Below are 18,788 nucleotides of genomic sequence, written 5' to 3'. Positions count from 1 at the left end.
TAGCAACACATGGGAACATGTAACACAATAAAATAAAAAGATCCTTGTGTGCCCTTTAACACATCATACTGAGACTTGCTGCAAGCACCCACTTGTCCTTTGTAATGGGAAAGCCCGCCACTAGAAAGAAAATAGATTTAAAAAACAGATAAGTTGGGCTGCTAACGTGTTTAAAGAAAGCACTGTGAGTGGCATTCACAAAGTGTGGGATCTGAGTTTAGCACGTCCTACTTAGCTCAATAACATTTCAACTACTTTTCAAATAACTCAGAAACACCATATTCTTGACGTTAAACAGATGTGTTAAATAAGATCTATGTGTATCGGTTAGCCACGTGTGATTTCAAGCAGGACTAGAGGTATGTAAACATTCCCTCGTGTGCGCATTATACATGACCATTAAAAAACTAAAAGCATGCATAAACCCAGCGCATGACTTGAGCATGTCATATAACTTCCTACTGCAATAACATCTGGAGACATGGTAATTAGGAGGTGAACGTATGGAGCTCCCAAAACCCTGACTTGCAATTATCGCTCCCCACCCTACCCTCTCAGGTGCTCAATACTTTACAACTCCCCCCCCACCCCACACAAGCACAGCCTGCTGGCTGCCGTGTTAAATTCTCTCAGCTGCTGGTCTACAAACATCTTTCCTCTTTGAATGTTTCTTCATCACAATAGAAGAGGAGCTGTGCCATTCGCAATTTCTTTCTTTGGTGGAAACTGTCTTCTAGTAATACATTTCTAGTAATATTACTTTGGGAGAACAGAGTGCTTTTCTAATCAGGTTTGCTTTGAAAAAGCAGTTTACAGGCCTTGGCTGTACAAAACCAGTACCTTGAAAATAAAACTTATGCAAGTCCTTATTTAAGAAGTACAGTCTGTTATAACTTCTAATGAACTTGCAATGAACCACAATTCTTGTGCAACAGAAGCATGGGTGTGAGCGGGCATGGGTGAGTGAGGCAGCACAAGCTCCTGAAGGGTTGTTGGCAGCCCCACTCCCCATGCTGTAGGTGTACTGAATGCAGTTGTGTAACATGCAGCGATTTGCTAGGTGTAAACACTCAGCCTATACACCGAGGACACCCACACTAGAGGGCCCTGCTGGTGCTGTCGCTTCAAAGCGTGCTTCAAACACTCTGAGTAATGTTACTCTCTCTAGGGCTTCACTTATAGGTCACCTCACTGCTGCAGAGACAGAGTCTTGTGTTTGTGCTTCTGTAGGGAAAGGGTTGACAGCAGGTGCGGTACACTGGGTTAAGTAATTCCAGCCCCCCTTGGAAATTGCCACAGCTGTTATATACAGTGCTAAGCTTTGCAGTTTTAGGGTCTCCTAAGAAACTATGATTAACTTTAGTGGAAATTTCAGAGTGATATAACACAGTGCATGCTTATTAACCTGTGGTGGGGACTTGTAACAGGTACAGCTGGCAGACTAGGATTAATGTTAAAAATACAGCTATTTATATATTACAGCACAAACATGTATTAATCACAGTCTGTCAACTTTAACTGTTGCAAATCTGAACACATGCACTTACTGTACGTTATTTAGCACCCAAGTTAGTTTCAGCCAATCAGAGGGATAATAGCCCTTCCTTTATTACACCCCAATGGAACTAAGTCCTTTCATGTAAGCATAAAGATACACACACACACACACACACACACACACACACACACACACACACACACCAGTGCAATTATAATGTCATTGGCCTTTATCACAATTGAGCCTTACACAAAACAGTCACCCAAATGCAAACAAGCAAATCCTAAGAACACATCTTGTAATAAAATCATTCCCTGTGGAAACGAAGTGCTGGTAGAAGATCACCTCTCTTTTGCTGCAATTAATGATTGTGTGTGTTGTTGTTTTTTTCTTCCGAAAGGAGCAGTGTGCAGAACACAGAATGCAGCAGAAGTATGTGATGACTGAGAATGTTATGCAGAATAAAACGTTTTTGGACGGTCTTTATAACGCTGCTATTCCTTCCAGATCACTGCTCGTTTTAAATGTGTTCTCCCACATGCTAATAATGACCGTTCATTATGTCTAGTTTTAAGCGCTGCCCCGGGGGACTCAGAGGTAATCAGCCTCCCCAGATGTGGGTATTATTTTTTTCCAGGGAGGTAATCTGGAGCATGTCTACTGTCAAAGGTCATTGACAGTTTTACGCACTCTTCTGACCTTCATTCCGCAGATGGCAGCTGGCAGAGCTGGCTTTGCAATCGAAAGAGAAGAATGTCGGGATGCAACAGTGCGTTAACCCTTCCACCTCTAGCTGCCTGTCCACATAAACTCACACCGTCACAGTGCAGGATTACCAAAATTCAGCACCTCCACTTTCAAAATGGTTCCAGTGCCACTGCTTTCTTTCCAGGAGAGCCGCGCTAATCCCACTGGCCTCCTGAATATTTTAATAGAAACGGACATTATCCGCAGCAGAAGAAAATCAATTCTTGTTATTTTCACTTGAGTTGCCTCGATTTGTGTTGGGAGTGCTGCAGTCGACATCAGAACACGTTTACTACGAGGAACCGGACCTCGCTCTCACTTCTTTCTGTTCTATTGTTTGCTCTAGTGAAAGATAAGACTCATTTAGGAACAAAGTGAAATTCTTAGCACTGAAACCTGTTGCCAAGAAGGGTTTCTCCATTATCTGTGGGCTAAATAAGAGCGCCTATTGATTTACTGCAAGTATTCCTGACGCTTTCTTGTTGCTTGATACGCGTGGCTTGATCTTGTTTGTACACAACTTTGCATCTGAACGACACAGGAGCTGAGCCGCTACGGGTTTATCCACCTAATAGAAAGTCAATCTAGATTGGCTTGGCTAGTGCAACGCACGGCGATTCTCTTGTTAATTGTGCGCATAGTTAGTAGGTGTGTTGAGGTTATGCTGCTATGTTTTTACAAAAAAAAAAAAAATAATGACTGGACTATGGTTATTTTTTACCATCCCCTGGTAAAGAGCGGTAATGCAACTGATGTGAAACGGGTTTCAAATTGGCATCGGTGTGGCTACAATTCTAAAAAGGTATGGGTATTCTGCTCCTTTATAAAGAATGGTGGAGATAGTGATTATTTGTAAAAATGTATGTGTGTGTATATATATGTATATATGAGAGAGAGAGAGAGAGAGAGAGAGAGAGAGAGAGAGAGAGAGAGAGAGAGAGAGAAGAAAAAGGGCTAGTTTTAATGATGTGTGGCCACAAGGAGCGTGTATATTGTATATTATTATTATCTTAAAAAGATAATAACATGGCTAGCAGGCGAATGGGGCTGTGAGCAATTTGATTTCTGGATCACTGACCCACACCTTAACGTAACAAGGAAGCAGCAGCTGGCAGGAACCTTTGTCGCCAGCCAAAAGTTGACAATCCGGTTTCTAGACTCCCATTGTGTACATCGACCTTTTAAGAGTGGAAACACAGCTGTCTTTTTGTTGTTACCCCATTTAAATGCGATGGATTCGTATCATTCCCGTTTTAGAATGTGGAAGTATCTTCTTTAATCTGGAATGAGGGTTCTGTTTGTCTGGTTTGCCGAATCTAGCCTGTACTGCTTTGACTCTGCCAGTAGAAGTCAGTATGTTGTAACAACATGAGTGTGAATGTAGAGTTCCACATTCTAATAGCACTTGCAGTTTGATACGCTGGGTGGCCCCCAGACCATGCCCAGCCACTGCTCTTAGTACTAGTTAGAATTTTACTGCAGTTTTTAAAATGATATTTCTGTTTTGCTCAACTGTTGCTGTTATTTATATACGTTTGTATTGTAATTGATTTGATCCTTTTTTTATTTACAATGATTTCAATTGAACATTTTGATGAACCGTTCTTGGTGCTTGTCACTCAAACTGTTTGATTGAGTGAAAGCTTTGAATTTTTTCAGAGCAGAGTGTATTTCATTCCAGTTTAAGAGCATGATAAATCAATGAACTGAAATGAAAGATTAATCCAGAGAGAGCGGTGCTTAGTTGATCGTGGTTCAAATGACATTGGAGGCACATGTTCATTGGATTATGATGATTGCTAATGGTAGCATGGTTTCAACAGAATGAGCACAACAGGTTTTCTCATAGATAAAAAAAAACTGTTTAGCATTTATTTTCATCAGCCTGTAAAGAATAAACTTTGCAAGTTGTAACATAAATGAATTAGCAGATCTCTAGTTTTAAAAAGTGTTTTCAAAAGGAACAAGCTTTTAAAAGAAAACTTTAGGGCTTTTTTCTCAGAAACTGAAACTGGTTTCAGATTAGATCAGGTGGGATGCAAGGATTATACATATTGTATTAATAAGGATTGTACCTTGAATTTCTTCAATCAGAAGCAAGCTAGACTGCCATCATTCACTCAATACATGCTCACTGTGTGTGTTATTGTTTTTTGACTCATTTCCTTTGGAAGGAAATGAGTGATGTTGCAATTAATGTTTCCCTTACGACTGATTTGGCCAAGAATATGAACTAGTCTGTGAGAGCTCAGGGTCATTTCTGCACTCTTGAATTCAACATCTAAGATGACTATTGACATCTCTGCACTTCAACCATTGTATGTTTCCCCTTCCTGGATTCTGTTGCCACCCATGCTGTTATCTAAGGGACAATGCTGATATGACTCCAGAGGGAATGACTGTTGCCTTAATGATTGCAGCAGCTGTTGTACTTCCACTAAACCTTTATGTGTTTATAACTTGACAGCGAAGTTGTTGGTCCAAATTCCTCGGCTTCTTTCAGAAGTTTGACCAAAAGGACGCATTTTCTTTATGAGAGGCGATAGTTTAGGGATGCATGCCTGTCTTTTATGTTCCCCTTTCATCAGAGCAGCTCGTGGGGGGGGGGGGGGGGGGGGGCATGGGAAACTTTGCTCCTTAAAGAGACGAGTGACACATGACATTAAACTCAATATATTCTACAGTGTGGATTTCAAAGAGGATTTGTTTACGAGTTCCTTCCTTTCACAGGACAATGGCTTGCCTTAAAAATTGACTCATTGTACTTTTACCATGCGTGTGTCTCCTTCGTATACTATGCATTTACCCTGGTTTACTATGAATATTAATATCCTTTACCATACCTTGCTATTCGTGACAATACTTACCTATGCTTTACCATGCTCTATTACACCTTGCTATGTCATTGCTATAGTAACCGTGTGTGATACGATGGCTTGCAGGTGACGTCAAGCCAGGAAATGCAGGATGTAGAACGATGAGTGAAATGCGCCGATGCACAGATTGAATAATAAATACATGGTTTAAACAAACAAAACAAAACACTTTTATAAAGCCAGACAGCATGGTGGCCAAAATGAACAAACTGATGCCAAGCATTTCTACACTGAGAAAGACTTCTAGTCGTTTGTCACAGAATTCTTTGGGATTCTTCTTTAGATTATTACATACACAGCATCAGCATGGGGTACCTTATAGTTCTGGGTGAAGTATTAGATAATCACTTTCCTTACCAGATATGCTTTAATCCAAGTCTTATCATGCCAAGTTTAACTTCAGTTTTTTATTAGTTAAAAAGTTATTAGTTATCCAGAATTGACTATTTGAAGCTTTCTTTTGGAATTTCCCTGAACTAGTTGACTTTCAAAGACAATACATATATATATATATTTAGTTTATAACTCCATACATAGTTGTTTAGTTACAGTTGCATATCAAGTTGGAAGATCAGTGTTAGGGGAAGTTGGTTGCATTGATTAGTCACTGGTGTGACTGGTATGTGAAGGTACCATAGCTACAGTTTGTCTCTATATTGAGTTTGAACCACACATGTTTTGAATTGTGTTTTTTGCTATTTGGTTAATTTCGCACAAATACCACATTGATTCTATCTTTGTCATTATCAATTATAATTAATAAAGTCTAATTAAGACGACAACCAATCATGATTGAACTTAAACAGCATGATATTTATTGATTCCAAGTCTTAAAGCACACCTGCAGAAGAAGAGATTAACACTAGACCTGTTAAAATAATCACTTGGTTCAAAACAGTTGTTAGATAACCAAATCACCTTCCTATCAAAAGACTCTTCAGGCATACCTCAGCACGATGTTCAGTTAACTTGCATGCTGTACTAAAATTACCTTTTTGTCTGCATTCTGCTTCCCCTTTCACCTTAAATATCAACCCCCTTTTCATAACACAGAGCATTCACACTTACCATCTGCTATTCTCTGGATGTTACAAAGTTTGCTTGCAACATGCTCTGAATTTTCAAGCTGAGCTCAAATGTACCAGCACTGACCTTAGAGCAACCATGGCCTGAGCTCAGGTAATTACCTTTACACCCCGTTTCTTTGGAGCCTGGAGCCATCAACTAGAATTCTACAGGCTCAAATTAATCCAATCCCAGAGCTGCAGTCTCTCATTTCCTGGTGCATTGAATAATAGAGGACTTTCTAAGAGACCAGGCCATTTCCCAGCTTTGTGTGGCACCTGCCCAACTGCTGCCAGCATTCAAGAACTCGCAAAAAAAAAACAGGACATATTATTTTGGAATGTACAGCTCAACAATTTTGCTTCATAAAGTCGAATTATGTACCGCTTTGTAGTTTTCCCGCGTACATAACGAAAAACTGACAAACATTGAAAAGAGTGACACTAAACAGTCAAAATACTTCAGTAAATAGTCAATAAACAGTTACAGAAGAAAAAAAAAGATTTGGAGAACATTGCGACATCCTGCCTTTGTAATACTAAAACTAGAGAGACAGAAATGGGCAGTGTTCCAGACCAGAATTCAAACAGGCCTGTCTGTCTAATCTCTGGAGAGTAAGATATGTTTGTGGGAAGGAGATGTTAAATGTGTCAGCAATAGCAACACAAGCTAATGTATCTGTTTGTACAAACCTTTTATGCAATGTCCTTGTAGCAGGAATGTGATTTCTTGCAGCACACAGCCTGCCCCAGCAATCTGTCCATTAGTTTGTGCACCGATAGCTACCTCAATATTCAATTCATATTTTATTCTCTGTAGTATATTGATAGTGACAGCCATACAGGGGAGGAAAGGTAACTGGGCATTAATGTGACTCCCAGTAAGATTGTTATTGCCTTGTACACCAGCTGTCCTTTATGATTTTGCTTATCATTATTAAAGAAGGAAGATGTTTAATGCATGCCGTCATCTAATGCTGTTATGACACTTCTGCTGGTTTAGTGCTTTATTAGGATGTGTGGGTTAAAACAAACCGAGCTGGTCCAGGCACGGAGACTGTGAAAGAATAAAAAAAACATCTCAGAAGAAAACACTAAGAGCAGGGGTGTCCATAAAGCAGTCCTTTAAGGCAATGGTTTCTCTAGAGATCTCTATTCAGCCCCACTTCTGTCTTAATCAGTACCAGGATGTGATGAGTGACAGAGAAAACAATACAGTCTCAGAAAGTCCAGTCTAACAGATCTGCTGCTAGAACTCTAATGCTTTGCTGACAAGGTTCTCAGAAAGTCCAGTCTAACAGATTAAAATAATAATAATAATAATAATAATAATAATAATAATAATAATAATAATAATAATAAGTTGATATCACTCAATGTATTGAAAAATGACAAGTTTATAGGTGAATACCTGCTTTTCTTGTCTTTTATTGGCTTAATACGCATGTAATGAAGCTGGGTATTGAACCCTATTCGTCATCTTGCTTCACAGCACTTTGTGAATGTCAGCAATGTACTCCTCAGATGAATATTTAGTGATATTTAGTTTGTTCACAGGAATAAACTAAAGCTGCTTTTCCCCATAACTAATTATCTGCATCCCCGTGGAACCACAAAGCCAAGTCAACACATTTTATTTTCCTGGGAGAGAAGATTAAAGAGCAATCAGTTTGTTAGTGCTAAAGCTGTATACAGCATATGGTGGTCTACTGCCAGCAATCCCTTCAACGGGTCTCATTTACTTTGGCTGCTGACCAATACAAACAGTCGATTTACAACATATCTTATGTTAACCATCACTAGAAAATTTCTCATTATTGACCTAACGCAACTGCACTTGGTTTGCCCTGCTCAGAACTGGTACAGTAGTTAAGATAGTTTAGCTCTTTAAGGTACAAGGGATATGTGTCCCACAATTAAAATGATGCTAACTTTCTTATTTTTACAATGAGTTGCACAAAACAGGGTTTAAAATGTACTGATACACGTTGACTCTGGTCATCCAAACTGTCTGTTTCCTTGTGATACTTGAGCCTCTCTCAAAAGTATTTTAAAAAGAAACCGTTTGAACAAGCGTGCAATTCTTTGTGTACCTTAATGGGTTAAACTACTGATGCTGATTACAGAGCTGGTTGTACTGGATTTTTTTTCATAGAAGTGAGTAATATATTTAATGATTAATATATGGTTGTATTTGACTTGATTGTTTAGGCTTTCCCAGACATGATCTTGATAATGTGCTGGTATGTTGTGCAAATGGATTAACCAGGTGTATTATACATCTAGATTTCAATTGCTGGCATATATAGTTTTTTTTTTTCATGTCAGTTCTTGACTGGAGGCAGCAGTGGGTTGTCTTACCTGACCCTTGACAGAGAGAGTAATCTGAATAAAGGTGGGATGGTGGTTTTCCTGTAGAGGCAAGCTTTGGAAACATGAGGGAATGTCACTACCCTCCATTAAGCAAAGTGAAGGTTCTGGCAGGCAACTCATTTTAGCCTTAGATCGAATCATGTAAACATCAGTCATATTTTAGGGGCTTCCAAAACCAGATCAAATCTTCAATCGAGTAGCTAGCATCTTATTTGTCCTTTTCGATAAAAAAAAAAAATACAGCTAATTTATGGGCAGGGGTTGAATGTAGTGTAAAATATATATCATGTAATAGTGTTGTCTAGTTGTCTAATGTTTTTTTAAAGGAATCTATCGCATGAGTTTCCTGACTGAAGTACATTCAGCTTTCACCTGACAACGTTTAAATAGCTCTAATATTCTTTCAACAGGGTCATAATGTTACAAAGTAATGCTTCATTGCCATTCCTTCCAGGCTTGAGTACAGTACTTGAAATCAGCACTAAGTCATTACTTTGGTAAATATAAATCCTGTGCAAGATAGTTTGTTTAATTTAAAGTTCACCAGTAATCAAGTGCACATTTTCTGCCAAATACCTTTGAATTGAACAGTACAATTACTGTTTTCTTTCTTACGGTGCAAAACTAAAGGATTGCACAATGCCTACCAAAACAGGATTGCTAACACAATGACTGCTGCCTCTGTATTGAGATGGCCAGAGCTGGCTTTGAACCCAGTGGGCATGGATACACTACAACAGCATACCCCTTTGTCAACATCACCGATAGAGTGCCTTATATGTGATGCCCTTGCTTGAGTCTGTGGTCATTTTTTTTGTATCTTACATTAAATGCAATTGTTTAAAAAATGTTAAGACCTGGGGCTCCCGAATGACGCACCCGGTAAAGGCATTGCTCGTAGAGCGCAGGATGCGTCTCATAGCCTAGGGGTCACAAGCTCGAGTCCAGGCTAGTCCACTGCAGACCGTGCACAGGTGCCCCCAGGGGGCTGCGCACAATTGGCCGAGGGTTTAGGTCAAGTCACCGCGGAGGTGGCAGCAATGAGGTGGGTTGAAATAAAAATAGTAATTGTGCTTTCAAAATGAGAATAAATAATTGGTGATTCCAAATAAAAAAAGCACAAATATTTTGAAACTACTTTTCAATCACACTGAGAAACGTGTTAGTACATTTTTTTTCTTTCTTCTTCTTCTGTGAAACAACTAAATTAGCCAAGCCTTAATTTGTTTTTATTTTAGAACGTAAAACGAGATCGCAGCTGTTAATAAGCGACGAATCTTTGTTAAAGCTATAACGAAAAATGAAGTATTTTACGCTGGACACACTTTATTACAGTCTTTCCGCGTGACTATTTACATTAATAAATTCGCTTCGGCTTAAATTTACGATTTAAAAGCCCGTATAGTTGTTGCATAGAAAAGCCCTATAAATTAAAGTAAATTCACTATTAACACCTCTCTCAGTAGTGATTGAGATACACGAAAGGCTTAACATAAATCAATTGAGTTTATGATATTTCTAGCTGAGGGCGCCTAATGAAGGTTACGGTTTTAATCTGGTTTTAAGTAACACTCTTTATGAAGCTTTTTGTTGTTGTTTTTTTTTTTTTTTTTTCGGTGGATAGTTAACCAAGTGGGGAGTGTCCTACCCTTTACTCGGAAAATAAAAGCTCCTGCCAAGAGTACAGACACCAAAGCAAGCCTGAAGATACGCGACTGTGTGCAGTCCTCGACATGGCGATCTCTCGGACCAAAGCTTGCTGCGGTGTGTTTTTGACTCTATTGTTTGTGACCGTGATCGTCGCTTTGATCGCCACTTTGGTTGTGAAGTCCAGGCGCTCACCCGAAGGCTGGGGCTGCTTCAGGCATGCTGCCGTGGCTGCCGACTCCGAGCTCTGTTCAGAAATCGGCAGGTATGTATGTATGTATGTAAAGGATAATGTGCCCTATAAGATGTTATTAACTACGACAGTGTGCTGCTGTATTCATGCAGTATACAGTGCAGAGTAGCACACCTGAAACACTGGAACGAACTTTTTTTTTTGATTAAGCTAATTACTAGCTTGCATGTAAGTCTGTGCAAAAGTAAAGGTGTCGGCAAATATAATTTAAACTGGAAAATCGGAAACTATAATATACAGTATTGTATGGATCTTGGTTCCCGCAAGCGGAGGTGGGCGGGGACCGGGAATCTGCCCTCTCTGAAGTAGAGCGCCGCTTAAGAGATGCAGTAGGTCTTGTGTAAATGAACACGTGCAAATTTATATATTTAAAAAACAAAACACCAGTGAAGATCTTTGAACTTGCGGTAGAGTACTTGTTTCTAGTCTAAGGTGTGTGTGTGTGTGTGTGTAGCGTTTTCCTACCACAAAATTGATAAAGTTAGTAATACTGGGCTCTATTCACAAAACTTTAATGTCATTTAAAAAAACTCTTTAAATAAACCATGAGTCAAAGGCATTGTATGCATTTGAACAGCATGCTGTATAGTCCATCAAAGGCATTGTATGCATTTGAACAGCATGCTGTATAGTCTAGCAGAGTAAGCGGTTGATTTAGTGACGTATTTAAAAGTGCTTCTGTGCTTCTGCAGCCCATGATAAAATGATAAAATACTGAGCACAGCTCTGCAATACAGAGCCCCAATTCTTTGCTATCGTTAACGTGTTTGGTATATTAAGCAATCCACTTGATTCCATCTGCATAAAAAATGCTACATGAGCACAATTAGTATAACCCCAAATCCGCTGGAAACTCTATTCAATGTTTCCAGCTGGGACTTATTACAGGTCGGTGTAGGAATGCTGGTGACGGCTGTATAGCTGCCAGTAAAACTTGATTTGCACTGAAAAACCAGACTGCACCCCCTTGCAGTTAACTAAATAAATAAATAAATAAATAAATAAATAAAATAAAATAATAATAATAGCGGATAGGTTTGGTTAATTAAAGGGGTGCTGATAGGTTAATATATCCTGTTCACGAGCTAGGTGTTTTTAAACCCTTTTGAAACCTGTCCATGCACGACACGGGGAATTTCACCGCTGAAAGAACGAATGTGCTGGATCTGTTTTTTCTCGTCCCGTTGTATCAATGCTGTAAGACACGATTGTTCAATTAAGCAGTTACACTCGGAGCCCATTGGCAGAGTCGTTGTTCTGTAGGATCTCTTCTTTATATGCCCGCTGAGTGGCAAACTTATTTTTTTTTTTTACTTATTTCTACCCTCTTTTAAAAAGCAATATTTTATGTGCACAAAACAATCAGCCCAAGTAGCTTCACACGCATTTTTATTTCTTTCCCAAATAGAACAGTTTGTCAGCAGTAATCGTACTCAGCATGACGAGCTGCAAGTTATCTATCCCACCATTGCTGCTGTAGCCAGTTTGTGAGTAATGATAAGCTTGTGGAACTGAGACCGGGGGCTGTGGTAAGGGTTTGAAAGTACAGTAAAAGTGATAGAGACATTTTGTGTCGTTCCTTATTTACCTTAGGCAGAAACGTTTTGTTGGTTTATAACACTGTTTATTTTAATAAATGGCACATAGCAATTTGTGTTCATTGTACAGGTGGGTGAATTTATTCCTACAATAAGGCGAATAGACATACTTGCTTCAGAACTACTGGGGCTTGCAGAATGCAACGACGTCAAACTACGTAAAATGCAGTTCTGGGAGAACTCATATCTGTGTGTATATAGAAGCTCTTTGGTGCTGTGAAGAGTAAACTGCAATCGGCTTTCTTCTGCAGTGACATGCTGTATATTGGAGGTTCGGCAGTAGATGGCGCAATTGCAGCACTCCTGTGCACCTCGTTGATGAATCCACAGAGCATGGGCATTGGTGGAGGAGTCATTTTCACCGTTTACAACGCAGATGGTAAATAGACGTGCTTGATTTACAGTGTTTTATTTAGTAATAAAGAAAGAGGGAGGGCTTGCAACCTTGTGCAACAGAGAGACTAGTCTCCTGTCCAGAGATAAATGACCACCTTTTTGGTTTGCATTTGAATGATTGTACTGCAGTGGTTTTAGAATGCATGAGTAGTGTGTGTGTGTGTGTGTGTGTGTGTTTTTAATGTTAACTTAACTGTTCATAGATGATGTGAGTAATAGCTTGGTATATAATAGGAAATAATATATCGGCATGTCAGTTAGGCAGTTTAACAGTTAATGAGCGTGGCTAATGATGATGTAAGCAACCACAAGAAGAGAGAATCCTAACAGGATATTAAACATGTAAGAGATGACATATTGAAAAGAAATAGATACAGAGCCTTTTACAGTGCCCTGTTCTGCATTTCAGGTACAGTTAAAATAATAAATGCACGAGAAACTGTCCCGAGAAACGTCAAACCCGACCTGTTGGTAGAATGTCCAGAGACCTTTCAGTTGATGCCAGGTACAGTAACACAAGCTTCACAATGTCAAATCTGATTAGAAGCATCTTGTATAGCCATATTTTTGTGACAATACATGGCTATACACTAGATGGCGCTGCCGCTCCAATCTATATAACACATCTCTATGACCGGCAGTTACAACAGCATTAAACACAGTTAACACAGACTTAACACAGAAAAAGTAAGACTCCCTGTTTTTGCTACTGTAGCACCTTTGATCCTCTGTCGCTGATGTCTTTTCTGTTTGTGCCACGGCAGGCTCCCAGTGGATGGGTGTGCCAGGAGAGATCCGAGGCTACGCAGAGGCACACAGACTGTACGGGAAGTTACCCTGGAGAATTCTGTTTCAACCTGCCATCCGACTGGCGAGACAGGGCTTCCCCATCCCTATACCACTGGGCTTGTTCCTCAAACATCTTTCAAGTAGTATTGCAAATTCATCGCTATGGTGAGGATGCCGACCATACAAGCCTCTTGCATCAGAACATCTGAGACTTGGTGGTCCAGTGGTTAGCGAAAGGGGCTTGTTACCCAGTGGTTCCCAGTTCAAATCCCGGGTCAGCAACTGTGTGTGACCCTGAGCAAGTCCCTTGACCTCCTTCTGCTCCATCCTTTGGATGAGACGTAAAACCGAGGTCATATTGCAAGTGATTCTGCAGCAGCAGTTGCAATGCATAGTTCTCTCCCGAGTCTCTGTAAGTCTCTTTGGATTGTCAGACTCCACATGTTGTTTATACGCGCAGCACACTCCTATACCCAGGGCAGACGTTTTAGGAGGACACCGATGTTTTGAACTCCTGTAAGTGGATAGTTTTTGCGCTGACTAAGATACTGGCATGTCCAGACAATGTAATCAAGAAAAATCACACACTCGGTTTACTGAAAGTTTAATGAATCAGAGTATAGGTACTCCTTCGCTTTATTAAATGCTTGATAATTGTTTCAGGCAGCTACAGGCCACATCAGATCCTAGCTCACACAGTCTGGTCAGTTCAGTATCTGTACCAATTTACAGGATAAGTGTCTGCTAAATGACTGATAACACGTGAGACACAGCGCCCTATTTTATATTGTGAATGAGTTCTGCACCCAGGTATAATCCAAAACCATACCAGCTGAGAACCTGGACAGGAGATCTCCACCAACACCACATGCTGCAGTGCCCGCCCTCTTTTCTGTGTTGGCCCTTAAAATGTTTTCCATAGTGAAAGTATAGCAAAGTGTAATAAAGCACAGTGAAAGCATGGTAAAGCATTGTAAAGAAAAGCGAGGTATGGCAAAGCATATTAATAAACATGGCAAACCAGGGTAAACTATTCTAAATACATAGTATAGCCATGGGAGAAGCTTAGTAAAACTGCACAATTACCATGGTAAACTATTATAATGAAGTGGGCATGTTGGTTGCCTTTTGTGTAGCACATTTCTTGTTAAAAATCCTTACTAATCCGGTACTTGGTTTTGTGCAGTGCGGTGTTCTGTGATCACAAAGGGGAAGTCTTAAAGGCAGGTCAGATGGTTCGGTACCCCAAGCTGGCAGACACGCTGGAACTCATTGCTGAGCAAGGGCCCGATGCGTTCTACAAGGGGTCGCTAGTAGAGGCAATGGTCCAAGACACAAAGAGCCAAGGTAACTCAGGACTGTACAGTACAGACAATGAGCAAAGCAGTGCACAACACTGGAGGCCCTATTCACAAAGCTAAACAGGCCCCTCCCGATTATTAGTCTCACCCTGTACACCTGTGCAAGCTTATCTGCAGACAGTTGCATTGTGACGGGGTAACCAAAGTCGTTGCTGAGGCTGACGTGTTGTTTTCCATTACGTGGAAGCAGGCACAGGTGCTAAAGATCAGACTATAGTCGGATTATTCTCATTTGCTTACCTTTAAGACTAATTATGAAAAAATCCCTTATGACTAACTACAGTGGCATGAGGCATGTTAGAATATTTAAATGAATATTGTTATGAACTATGTTGGGCTCAAACATGTTAGATCCAGAGATGAGATATTTCATTTTGCACAATGATTATTACAGACACTTAATGTGAAGCGTTACCAAAGTAACATCAATAAAAATGTTTTGACGACTAATTGGATTACATTTTACAATGCAAATCCAGTTCGTTCTTTGCCGCTGTTTCAAGGCAGAACTGCCATCCCTTTGTAATGTGCAGCGTGGTTTTTTTCCTTGTTTCTGTGCACTTCAGGCGGAATTCTGACCCCTGAAGACTTTGAAAACTTCAAAGCCAAAATTCAAGATCCCCTGCAAGTTGAGATGGGTGGTTATTTAATGTACGTGCCACCCCTGCCAGCAGGGGGGGCCGTTCTCAGCTTCATACTCAAAGTCATGGAAGGTACTGTAGATGATTACCTACAAGTATTTGGGAAGATCAATAATAGAATGGACCTGATTTTAAACACAAGTTTAACATTACATTCACTCCAGTGCTGTATTTGTTCCTCTTTTTTTCTAAGTAACTGTTAGACCATCTGTACTTGTATTTTAAGTGTGCATGTTTATGCAGTTTTTTTTCTATTGGAATACAAGATGTAGTGAGTCTCCTTCTAGCGGCTGAGTTAATAATACTAACATCAGCTTAAGGGCTGTACTTGTTTCCTTGCCTGTCCTCCAGGGTTTGGATTGACTCCCAACTCCCTGAAGGGAGAGAATAGAACCCTTACCTACCACCGCATCATCGAGGCGCTCAAATTTGGAAATGGCCAGAAGAGAAAAACCAACTGGAGTGCCAAAGAGGTCAGTAACCTGTCAAATATCTGCAAGCTTCACATCTTTGGGAATTGTTTTTATTTGTGTTGTACTGTTAAGGAAAACCGAGAATAACTCATTTCATCATTTCCGTGTCTTAAACTGATTTGTATTAATGACTTCATTGGTCCGCTGCATTATCTTCCCTGCATGGCGAAAGTGATCTGCAGTTTTCTCTTTCCTGCACACTGTACTGGTCTGCAGTGTTCGAAGAGCTCTTTGACTGATATCCATTTCTGTGTTTCGTAAAGGTCCACAACTTGGTATCTGAAGGTTTTGCCAATAATGTTAGAAAGCTGATCGATGACCACCGCACCCACCCTCTCCAGTACTACACTCTCTTCCCTGGCAGGGACTCTGTGGGCACCACACACGTGTCTGTCCTCGCGGAGGATGGGAGTGCCGTCTCTGTCACCAGCACCATCAACCAGATGTAAGCATCAGGAGGTTTTCTGGGATTGTTTCAGCTCCTCCCCCTGGTTTGGAACGCCCCATCAGAATGAGCAGCACTGCAACCCTCTTACTAATCACGAGTGACGTAGGTCACCGGGTGACCACAAGTTTCAGCCAATGAAATTGAACACAGGAGAAAGGGCCTCTGTCTGGACTTGTCAGTAGAGGGGGCTGTAGCCTTCTTTTCTGTGGGACCCCAGTCAAGATTAGGTTACTGTGTTGTAATAGGATGGAAGCGAGCATCTCAACCACTATGCAAAAGAGCCAGGCTCTCCTGCATTCATGTATTTAGAGCTTTTAACCTCATCTCATCTCGCCAACAGGGGGCAGAATCTGTAATGGCAGTGCATCACACAACAGTGTCTTACACTGGCACCAGTGGGGTTCCAACCACTGCTGGTTCAGCCTCTACTCTAAACAGAGGAACCATAGTTAATTCCACAATGGTGGAAGTTGGTATTATTATCCTAGAAATCTTGAATATGTTTGTGTAAATGTAATAAGGAACTTGGTAAAACACACTCCTCCATATAGCCAGTGTGATGCACTGTGTACTCAAAGTGCCACATCTTCTTTTTCTAGCTTTGGCTCAATGGTGTATTCTCCAAAGACGGGTGTGATTTTCAATAACGAGCTTGCTGACTTCTGCGGGAAAAATATAAGCATTTTGCCAGGTATACTTTTTTTCCTCCTTCTTTTGAATCTTTTTATTTGAGAGAGTTATCCTGCTGTACAATAAACTAGTATCAAACTGACCAGAGCTACTGACAATCATTACATTTTTTATTTTAAAGTGTCCCGCGGGAGGCTAGCAATTCCATTGAGCCCAGGTGTGTTTGCCCGGTTGGTGTTCACTGCTATTGACTAGCTCTTGGCTCTTCTTGTTTCAATGTGTGTGTTCTGATGATTTATTTTCAGGAGAACAGCCTCCTTCATCAGTAGCTCCCCTAGTGTTTGTCAACAAGAGCAGAAACTCCATGCTGGTGATCGGTGGGTCTGGTGGGAGTATGATAACCAGCAGCATTGCTCAGGTCAGCTAAAGCGCAGAGCGATTTGTGTTCGTTCGTTCGTTCGTTCGTTCACATATCGTACTCTACTCTAAATTGCCAACTACTATTGCTTATTGAGTAACTGAAATGTGTCGTATAATCAAACCCATCTTTTTGCTTCTGAACTTTATCCCAGGTTATCATGAATTATCTGTGGCTGGGCTATGATTTGAAAGACGCAGTAGCTGCTCCAGTGTTGCATGTGACCTCGAGTAATGAAGTGCAGTTTGAGAGGAGCTTCAACACGGTACTGTCGCAATGTGTCTTTTTTTGTGTGTCCCCAAAAAGCAGATTCCACACAGCAAATGCTGACAGAAAATGAATTTTAAATGCACATTTCAGTAGTTGTTTATGAAGACCAGTACAGTTTGATACTTGTTTGTCTAGACATTTGTGGACTTATTTAATTACAGAATAAGACACTGTAATAACACAGTAATTAGACACATTTTTGTTATAATACAGCAATTACAAAATGAAATGCTGGCAGGAACGTGGAAGGTTGCTGGCGTCTTTTGTATTTCCACATGTGATGCTGTATCTAACATGCATGTTATGTAATTAGCACATTTTTTTCCTGAATGAAAAAACACCATTGTACATCTAAAAGGAATAAGAAACAGCTCAATGATCCAGGTCCCTGAACTAAAATCTAGTTTATTTACTAGATTGGGTGTGTTTCACATTCCTGGAAAAAAAAAAAAAAAAAGTGCTGATGACAAATTGTATTAAGTAGCTCTGAGATTAATATCTTTGTGTTTTCAGAGTGTGAAAGAGGAGCTGAGAGCGATGGGCCACATGGTGACAGAAAGCGCTCACTTTTTCAATGTGGTGAATGCTGTATCAAAGCAAGGAGGCTGCATCGCTGCAGTGTCAGACGCCAGAAAGATGGGCGTTGCAGCTGGATATTAACAGGGTGATATCAGGCTGGCCACACTGAATGCATCTCGGGTTTGCAGGTGTTGGGGGTCTAGGTGGCACATTGGCTTGGTGATTAGCCTTCTTACCCTGGAGCGAGCGCTCATTAGACAGTCAACATCACAAATCACCCAATCTGGCATAATTAGCACCTGGCAAAGAAATAGCACAGCTCCTGCTGTCCTTACAGCCCTGACTCATTCATGAGCACCAACAATGTGAATTCAACACGTTCTATTATAGGATCCATTTGGATCAGACCCAAAATGTGAAATCTGTACATACTGTACAGTACATTGGCCCATATACCAGTACAGGCTGGCTGTTATCAAGACCCAGTGTATCCTAAAGTTTAAATGCGGAGACACTTTAATTTGACTTATATTCTGGGGAATATCTGGTAACAGACCTACAAAGTCCCATGTACACACTGTACTGTGCTGTGGATGTGTAATGTATCCTGTTGTGTTGCTGTATCTGTGTCGCCTGTATGGTTTCTTGCAATGCAGCTTGTTAAAGGTGTCTGTACAGATGATTCTGTGAGCATCCTGTTCTGTATCTACAATAGTACGGTATTGACTGAAATATACTGTGCCACTCAATATTGACCTTTCCTTTGGGGTGTTGTCTCTGAAGCCCA

General features: G+C 40.5%; 1 protein-coding gene across 2 annotated transcripts; it reads left to right on the top strand.

Annotated features, from left to right (window-relative positions):
* Positions 1–2,689: 2,689 nt before the first annotated feature.
* Positions 2,690–18,756, top strand: LOC121299768 (glutathione hydrolase 5 proenzyme-like). 2 transcript variants are annotated; one of them, XM_041227804.1, is made up of 13 exons: positions 2,690–3,047; positions 10,183–10,470; positions 12,308–12,435; positions 12,862–12,957; positions 13,217–13,406; positions 14,428–14,588; positions 15,169–15,315; positions 15,595–15,716; positions 15,980–16,161; positions 16,764–16,855; positions 17,100–17,212; positions 17,367–17,477; positions 17,996–18,756. In XM_041227804.1, the coding sequence occupies exons 2-13, from the start codon at positions 10,292–10,294 to the stop codon at positions 18,140–18,142; spliced, it is 1,668 nt and encodes a 555-aa protein (XP_041083738.1). In that variant the 5' UTR covers positions 2,690–3,047; positions 10,183–10,291; the 3' UTR covers positions 18,143–18,756. The 2 variants fall into 2 exon arrangements, with proteins under 2 accessions (XP_041083738.1, XP_041083739.1); XM_041227805.1 differs by lacking the exon at positions 2,690–3,047 and adding an exon at positions 9,500–9,603.
* Positions 18,757–18,788: the final 32 nt, after the last annotated feature.

This window comes from Polyodon spathula, chromosome 25 (genome assembly GCF_017654505.1).
Source record: "Polyodon spathula isolate WHYD16114869_AA chromosome 25, ASM1765450v1, whole genome shotgun sequence".
NCBI lineage: Eukaryota > Metazoa > Chordata > Actinopteri > Acipenseriformes > Polyodontidae > Polyodon > Polyodon spathula.
The sequence above is the reverse complement of the archived record's forward strand: the minus strand, read 5'-3'. Positions and strand labels throughout refer to the sequence as shown.

Bases quoted from the DNA above. Each gene is read 5' to 3' on its own strand.
- LOC121299768 (XM_041227804.1), top strand. From the start codon at position 10,292: ATGGCGATCTCTCGGACCAAAGCTTGCTGCGGTGTGTTTTTGACTCTA. The intron at 15,316-15,594 runs GTACTGTAGATG...CCTGTCCTCCAG, and splicing joins CATACTCAAAGTCATGGAAG to GGTTTGGATTGACTCCCAAC. The intron at 17,213-17,366 runs GTCAGCTAAAGC...ACTTTATCCCAG, and splicing joins TAACCAGCAGCATTGCTCAG to GTTATCATGAATTATCTGTG.